Raw genomic sequence first — 8,586 nt, 5'->3', positions numbered from 1 at the left:
TACTTAAGTCATTTTGGGGGTATCTGTAATATACTTTACTATTTATATTTTTGACAACTGTTACTTCACTTCACAACCTAAGTTCTCTAGGTTGTCAAAGAAAATGTATAAAGAAAAATGTAGTTAATTTCATGTCTCAGGCCCTCAGCTGTTTGAGACAGTGGTGAAAGTGCTGATAAAAAGGCTTACCTGGGAGGCAAATCCGGAGGATGGGGGGAAACATAGTGAACACACAACTGTTCATGATTCCACTCATTTGCAAAGACGCGGTTGCGAATAGAACTCAGTCAGATCAAGGATATAAGCGTTCTGAGCTTTGATCAACAACCGGGAGAGAAATGTTCAATGCTGACCTGTAATTGATTTTCTTTGTGTACAAAATATATATTTTTATTATTAATTTCTTTTTTCAAATTAGTTACGGCCAAGGCAGCATTTACCTTGAATGTGGTCTCCTCGAACATGGGAACATTGCCTTTTAATTTCAATTTCGCACTATAGTGTAGATCTTCTGCGCTACAGATTGAATCTAGGCCTGAGAGGAACAGACATGAATAATGACCAGAGATAAGGAATAGTGACTGTCCAGGCAAAAGTCTTTGAAACAGGTCCCTGTATACATAAGGAGGATGTCATCAGGGCTGTAAATGCAGTCTGATGTCAGGCTAATAGAGATAAATCCGTTTCTAATAGCCATTATACATATAACACAGACATCCATGCCTGGGGAAACCTGAGCCGCTTACCATTTCAACATCCATCTAATGCTCTACTTTTTCTAAAAAGAAGTACGTTTTGCAGAGAACAAATGATGTCCACCTGCTTTACATCACCAAAAGTGGTATGTGTTGAAATCAGAGCTAGTCATTCTTTAATTGTTTGGCAGAAGCCCCTCTGTCATCCTAATTTATTATTGATTAGGGCCCTTGGGCTCTCTGGCAGGGGTTGAAATAAAAAGCAATCATCCCCACAGCCAATTGGATCAATACACGCCATATTTATGGAAAAGGCAACAGGCGAGGTCTTCACAATTTATTGAATTGGGTGAAAAACAACTGGCAAACAGACACATCAAAATCAGTTTCCATTACAAAAACAGTTGTAAAAACAACAGGAGACAAGAGGCATCTCATCCTTATCCCTTTCTAAATTCAAAACATTCAGGCAATGCTTATTAACCTCTGTCACAAAGAAGAGAAGTCTTCTTTTTTTTAACCTTATTAACAAGAGATTTAGAGAGTCATCGAGTGACCTGGGATATAACTTCACTCCTGTCTTCATCATGTTCTATTATATTATATTGCTCCGCTGTAGTGGATCATCCTCAATAATTTAGGCTGTGTTTACACAGGCAGCCCAATACTGATATGTTGGTCTTTTGACCAATCAGATCAGATCGTTTGCCCATAATTGAGCCACCTGTGTAAACACAGTGAGGAGCCCAAAGAATGCTGAAACCACAGAGTACAGCACTGTGGTGGTATGTATATGTTCGGGTTATGTATATCATCCATAACTGGAGTCATCCTGCATATCACGTGTCTGTTGTAATTGCACATCACTGTGATCACTATGGGAGTACACTGTGTAATACATGGCACAGTCAATGTAAGAGTGTTCAACCCACTAATATACTCAACTATTTCTCATTGGATGCATCTTCAGCATTGTTCCTTGTACCATTTTAGTGGTACAACTATAATGGAGCTTGTTTTCAAAAGAGTTCAGATTCCATGGGCTATTGTAAAATACATGATTTGTAGAGGTCAACAGTGGCAGTGCAGTTCTTACTATTACCAGGCCACAATGATACAGCACCAAATTGGAGCCCTACTAATCCCGGACATCCAGAACAAAATTATTGCGTAATTGCGCCAGGAGACGTGTTTTAAAAAATGTACTAACGAGACCACTAAACTAGAACTAGAGCGTCTAAAATGTCCGACCGTTGTTTCAACGTAATCTTCTCACGTTCGCACACGCCAACTCATGGACCGTCTATATTCGGGTTGCATCCGATTTACTCAGCTCAACTCACTAGCACTCAGTGCACACAGAGCGATTAGCGACGACATCATCACGTGATCCAAAAACATGACAGACATTGGATGAATAGAACATTTGTATATGTTCGGCTGTGTATGAAAATGTATATAAAAACAAATCTAATCTGCCCCAGCGACAATTATTTAAATCATTAAATGGATGTGTGTGCACAAAGGTGACGATTTAAGTGTCTTTTTTGGACTTTTTAAATGTAATTTCTCTATTGTATCGTCTATGTGAATTGTCTTTCTCGGCCGGGCATCAGTTAAGATGCAGTACCGAAGAAAGACTGTAGGTGCAGTCGAAATCTTGCTTCTAGACCGGAACAATGGCCTCTTGAACAAGACTAGCTAAATCTCCACCCCTTTAAACGGATAAACCAGCCAATGTTGGGCAAATCTATGGGCCGGATGTCCCCTTCCTAAAAACGAGAGCGCCTGCGAAATCGTGATTTGTCCAAATGATGAAGAATCTGCTTACCAGAACAAAGTTCCTCGTTCGTAACGCATCCCAGTCTGTCGACAGATGCTAGTACCATTATGTTACGTGCATCTGTCCACCAGAGATTATAGCCATATTTATGAGTAATGAACTTCGTGTTTTATGGTGCTTACTATACCTACTCTACTGCTCATGTACAGTATGTGGATGAAGTGGTTTGAATGAGGCTGAGCAACAGTCCAACAGACTCACATGCTGCCATACCAAGATAGAGTAACACTGAAATAGTTGGTTGTTTCACCCCCCACACACACACAAAAAAATACGACTACCTGCTACAGTTCTTACACTATAATGATATTACAAAATGAGGGATGAAGATCAAGAATCAAGACAAGTCTGTCAGGCTTCAACACAGAAAGAGCAGGCACATGGGACACAAAAACTAAGATGTCCCGGATGGGACAGGTAATCTGCTGAGGCAATATAGAGTTTGAATGGGAGTACAGCATGATGAAAGTGCATTAGTCACATGGGTATTTTCTGTCCTCAGCGAGACACTCCCCAGAGATCTGATACCACCTCACCCTTCAAGTACTGGATCATTGCTCAATAAATATCATTGTTGACGCAATGGGGGGTTACATTACTCAAAAGGTCGATTCTGTTCATAAAGTCATATTGATTTAAAAAGCCTCCAAGGGAATATGGTGTAAATGAGGACAAAACCCCCCAGTTGAGTAAAATTGGCATTCACAGATCGCAGACACTAAAAAGGGCCTAGGTTATCACACACAATATTGAATTTATACAAAACCCCCAAATAGGGTTGTTAAAAAATACAACTACCAAACTTCTTTGTTTTAATTTCATAAATGTATCTAGAAAAATCTTCCATACATTTGAAACTATTAGTTTTCATAAACATTTTATGCTATTAGGAAAATATTGATAAATGTGTCGAAAAAGCATTTTGCATGTGGTTGATTTAGGAAAAATTGCATGCAGAGGTCCCAAAAATTGGATTATATCATTGTCATGAAAACCAGTGCTACAATTAAAAACTAATTGACAACAATACAAAACTAACACTGCTAGTTCAAAGATAGGATGCCATTCAAATCTATTGACAAGGATATTGTAGCTCCCCTCTGAAATAATTTGTAGACAAATAAAGAATCATTATCTTTGATTTGGCTGGACGTGTGTCTTTGATGGACGGATGGGGCACACATGTGTGACAGGCCATGTAGGTTAGGAGACCAGCGTGTAAGGATGTCGTTTCCTTGTCTCCTCTCCAGCACCGGCAGTAGATAGATAGGCTGCTCCATCTCAGACACTTCATTTGGCTTCTGTTGGCATTTTGCACATCCTCAGAATCTGCTTCAAGGCTTTCTGAACGTCCTCATCCATCTGACCCTATGAGGAACAAAGCAATGACGTAATACCATTAAAACCACATCTGCTCCATTTAATATGAAATCACAGAGTACCCAGTATGCATAAAAACGTACCTGAACGGCGTATAGGAGATGCATCCTGTATACGGACACTATCTCATGGTGCTGCCTCTTTGACTCCTATAGTAAAGAGATGCAGAAACAGGCTAGCGCGTTAACCAATTGGTTAGTGGAATATCATACATCAGCTATAAAAAACATGATGAAACTGCTCAGAATCATGAAAGATAAGCAATACACCAAAGACTGAATATTTTAGGCAAACACCCAGCAGTGACAGAAACAGAAATCATAAATTACAGTAGACTTTCAAAGAGTGCATCTACATGTCAAATGTCCTTCCTCAGAGCCATCTGATTTGCACAGTACATCCAGAGGAACAGGGTGGTCAATGGCTAACGCCTTGATCACACCGACAGCGTTAATGCGCAAACATATTACGCAGCATCATCTGGATGTGTGTGCAACAAAGGTTCAACATTCAACTTCTGCTACCATTTCTGTCAAGCCATCTACACATACAGTTTGATGCATACGTTTGATAAAGCCAACGTATACACCAACGTGTGCAGCCTGTGACAAGCAGCGGCAGATGGTGAGATACAGGAGGGTCCCGTTTGGCCTCCCCTGGACCAGAGGAGGATGCCCTGTATCAGTACATTACATCTCTTGGCTCTAACACGGAGGCTAATCATGACAGTACAGAGATCTTAATTTCAGCACATAATTCATCGCAATTCCGCTTCCAACTGTCTGGCAGTTGTTCCAGGAAAAGTCCTTAGTCGAAGGGATTTGTGTAAACAGTGTATCCTGTCTTCTCTGACGCTATCGGAGTGAGGGTGAATGTAGTATACTGATTCATGGTTGAATGAGCCATATTAGCTATAGTGTGAAGGTGTATGACTCACGACTCACCCCGAGCTGGTACTGCAGCTGCTTGACTTGCTGCTGTAGGTTGTCCAGCTGCTGCTGCTGCAGGGTCTGCTGTCTCTTGGCAGAGCCCGCACTGTAGGATAGCTGGGATAGGCTGTTTAAGGCATCCTTTAACTTCCCCACCTCTCTCGACAGGTCATCAATCTGAGACACAAACAACGCGGGGGATCAATACAAGGAACGAAACTGTCTATCATATGGCCACAACAAAATAAAATGTCATGAGGAAGCAAACTAGAGGGATAGCTTTCTAAACTCAAAGTATTTCCTTTGCCAAACCAGGGAAATTTGCTATATCATTACTGGTGAACATTGTACTAAACACTCTACCAACTTACAAACCTTCTTATTCTTCTCTCTCTCTGAGCTGACGTGTCCCTCCACCAGCTTCTTCAGCTGAACTATGGCATCCTGGGCACCTCTGAGCTTGGTGCTCAGAGCGTGGTTCTCCTTCTCCCTGCTGGCGGCCAGCTCCTGCAGGGCCTCCCTCTTGCTCCTCCCCTCCTTCAGCTCCTGCCACGCTGCAGCCGCATCCAGAGCCACCTCATCCTGCTTCCTCAGGGCCCCCTGGAGAAGCTGCGTCAGGTGGCCCACCTCAGTCTCCAGACCCCCTCTCATCTGCTCGTGCTCCAGCCGTGATATAGAGTCGTCCGGTGTGTGGTCCTTCTCCACAGTCAGTCTGTTCTGTAGGGCGTCCACCTGCAGGGCCCTCTGGGACAGCTGTTGTCTAAGAGCGTCTGCCTGGTCCTCCAGGTCCTTGATGGCGCTGCCCAGAGAGGACACCACCTGGGTGTGGTCAGCTAATGCCACTGACCCCTGGGCCAGAGCATCAGCCTCCTGCTTCAGGAGGGCGATCTCCTCCAGAGAGGCTGAGTACTTGCCCTGTGTGTCGGCTAACGATGCCTGCAGCTCCTCCACTCTGCTCCTCAGCGTGTCCTGCTCTTTGACTGGGGAGAATACAGGGCTGCCAGGCTTAGACTTGACAGCCCGGGTCTCCTCCAGCTGGTTCCTGGTGGAGCTCAGTTCACTCTTGGCCTCGCTGTAGGACTTGGACAGCTCCAGCAGGCGGCGCTGCAGCCCATCAATAACACTCCCCAGCTCACCCTTCATCTCCTCAAAGTCATTAGCTGCAGCCTCCACAGGGACCGTCCCCCTCAGCGCCTCCTGCAGCATCCTGATTTCCTCCTGTGCCTCCTTGTACCGGTCCACCAGCAAACTCTTATCGTGATCAGAGCTGTGGTCTGCTGCCTTCAGCCTGGCCTCCAGCTCCCTGATCCGGCCTACATCCCTCTCCCTCTGCTGCCCTGACTGGGCCAGCTGGGACCTCAGCTCTTTCACTTCCTGCTCCAGAGAGCTTCTCAGTCTCTGGAGCTCCTGCTCTGCCAATTCCCTTCCTCCAGCACCTCCTCTTTCAATCTGTGCCCTGAGGGCCAGCACCTCCTCTCTGGCCTGCTGGTGTTTCTCCTGTGTCTCCGTCAGCTTGGCCTGGAGCTCTGCTAGACTCTCAAACAGCACCTTTCCCTCCCTTCCCTTCTCCTCATCCTGCTCAAGTATGAACCTGGCATGGAGTGTGCGGTTCTCCTTCTGCGTCTCCTGTAGTTTAGACTGGATGCTTCCTAGGGTCTCCCTCAGCAGCCTGATCTCCTCCTCGCCTCCCTCCTTCCCCCCCACCTCACTCTCTTCCTCCTCCTGTCTCAAGGAGGTGATGCTGAGCTCCAGGGCGGACCCTTCAGACATGTCCTCCTCGGTCACCTGAGGCTGGAGCAGGGTCTCGCTGGGGGACTCGTGGGTGGTGTGGTAGGAGGCGTTAGAGTTCATACTATCTGGACGGGACGAGTCTTCATGGCCCCCCTCACCTCCCTGGGGAGACGGACGCTTCTACAGAGAGATGGAGAGATGAGAATTGAGGAAAAATAAGTAACCACTGTTTAGTCGATTTTTAGGATCTTAATGGATATTTCTTATGTAGAGTGACAAATTATAGTAAACAAAACACTGGTATTACGATTGACAGAGAAAAGGCCTATTATCACTATAATGGGATATCTACGCTCTTGGAATGACGAGTTGTTTCGTTTGACAGCTTACCTTGAGTATCTGGGCTAACTGCTGGTTCTCCAGAGACAGAGCAGTAATCTTTGCTTGTAGGGCCACTACTAGAGCTGAGTCTACCTTCCCACAGTCCTCTGCCTGTATCAACACAATTATACAGTTAACCTGCAATGGTTTGGACTACCAGGGAATATGTTAAGTTCTTGGGGCATCTCATGAGACTTCCATAACCTTCCATTAGTACATGTAGTAATATTAGTCAACAGTGTGGGTGACTGTGTGGGGTTTTGAGCTACAGCAGGACAGTGCCCTGGAGCAGGCAGGATTCTCTACCTGAACATCCCTAGCCATTAAAAACACAGCACAGCAGCTGTATAAATGGGTTCCAGAGAGATAGAAAGGGGACAGAGAATGCTAGAGGCCTGGGATCAAAGCAGCGCAGGCAAGTGATATTAAAGGCCTGCGCTGTAGCTGTAACTCGCCTTGGGCCCTGGCTCCGTCTCCGTCTGGCTCATAGTCACAGTCTGGTCCACAATCTGCTTCAGATCCTCAATGGTCTCTAGCAGTATGCACTTCTCCCCCTGTAGCTTCTCTACCTCCTCCCTCAGAGACACGCTCTGCAACTCCTCCTCCTGAGACCGGGAGGGGATGGGATGGGGGGGACGAGAGAGAGAGAGAGAGCGAGCAGTGAGCAAAACCAACATAAACAAAAATATCGACACAGAACAAAAACATGACGGGCAACAACCAAGATAATACTTTAGAGAAAATAGCTTTTAAATGAGAGCCCTGTAATGACTTCTAAGAAATGATTGAGTGTAAGTGCATGTACCTTATAATTGAATACTTTAGATCCAAAACTTTTACTGGAAACCGGAGTTTCATTTGGGGTCATGTACGCGGGAGAGTTGGGGCTCGACATCTAGAAAGTTTGGAAACATAAAACATTAATTACATTTCTCAGTGTTTACTCCTGCGTTCGGAACTAGACATTTCAGTTACAGTACTTCAGCAATAGTCAATACATACAATTACACTGAGACAGACAGAATAACAACCCTAATGCACTGAATACAAAGAGCCCTTGAATGAAAGCAGTAGACAAGCAGGGTGAGGGTCCAAATCATTTAAGGACAACACTGGGTATCCAAACAGATACAAAGGTGAATTACATTTCTTACGCGTTTTGCTCTATAGACACAGTAATTACTACTGGGAATTCAAACAGACACAAACGAGGTCAACACATATTATAACGTTCAAGAACTTCATTCAGAGTAAAAGTAAAGTGTTACCTGACTCAAACAGGGCTGATCAATCAAAAGGGAAGCAGATACATAGATAGCCACACAGACGGGAAACGAACAGACCCAAAACAGACAGGCAGACTGACTGACAGGCAGACTGATTGACAGGCAGGCAGACTGACTGACAGGCAGGCAGGCAGGCAGACTGACTGACAAGTAGGCAGACTGACTGACATGCAGACTGACTGACTGACAGAGAGAGACATGCCTTTACCTGCACAGGACTTATGGGAGGTGGAGGTGCTTTTCGTTTTTTGGGAGTTGTGCTTGGATCGCCACCTAATCTAGCCACTTGATCATGCTGAGGTGTGAGTGAAGGAGTGGGAAGAAAGAAGAACAAAAACAGA

At 44.9% G+C, this 8,586-nt stretch overlaps 1 protein-coding gene across 1 annotated transcript in view; it reads right to left on the bottom strand.

Annotated features, from left to right (window-relative positions):
• Positions 1 to 1,018: 1,018 nt before the first annotated feature.
• The window catches only part of rai14 (retinoic acid induced 14), a 44,669-nt gene continuing 37,101 nt past the window's right edge, over positions 1,019 to 8,586 (bottom strand). The window contains exons 11-17 of the mRNA XM_052525824.1: positions 7,765 to 7,854; positions 7,411 to 7,564; positions 6,969 to 7,066; positions 5,223 to 6,758; positions 4,863 to 5,024; positions 4,002 to 4,067; positions 1,019 to 3,906 (exon numbers count right to left, since the gene is read on the bottom strand). Of these exons, the coding sequence (XP_052381784.1) occupies positions 3,829 to 3,906; positions 4,002 to 4,067; positions 4,863 to 5,024; positions 5,223 to 6,758; positions 6,969 to 7,066; positions 7,411 to 7,564; positions 7,765 to 7,854 (2,184 nt within the window). The 3' untranslated portion in view covers positions 1,019 to 3,828. The remainder of the gene's footprint in view (positions 3,907 to 4,001; positions 4,068 to 4,862; positions 5,025 to 5,222; positions 6,759 to 6,968; positions 7,067 to 7,410; positions 7,565 to 7,764; positions 7,855 to 8,586) is intronic.

Source organism: Oncorhynchus keta, chromosome 9 (genome assembly GCF_023373465.1).
Source record: "Oncorhynchus keta strain PuntledgeMale-10-30-2019 chromosome 9, Oket_V2, whole genome shotgun sequence".
NCBI classification, from domain to species: domain Eukaryota; kingdom Metazoa; phylum Chordata; class Actinopteri; order Salmoniformes; family Salmonidae; genus Oncorhynchus; species Oncorhynchus keta.
This window is presented reverse-complemented; position numbering and strand designations above follow the sequence as displayed.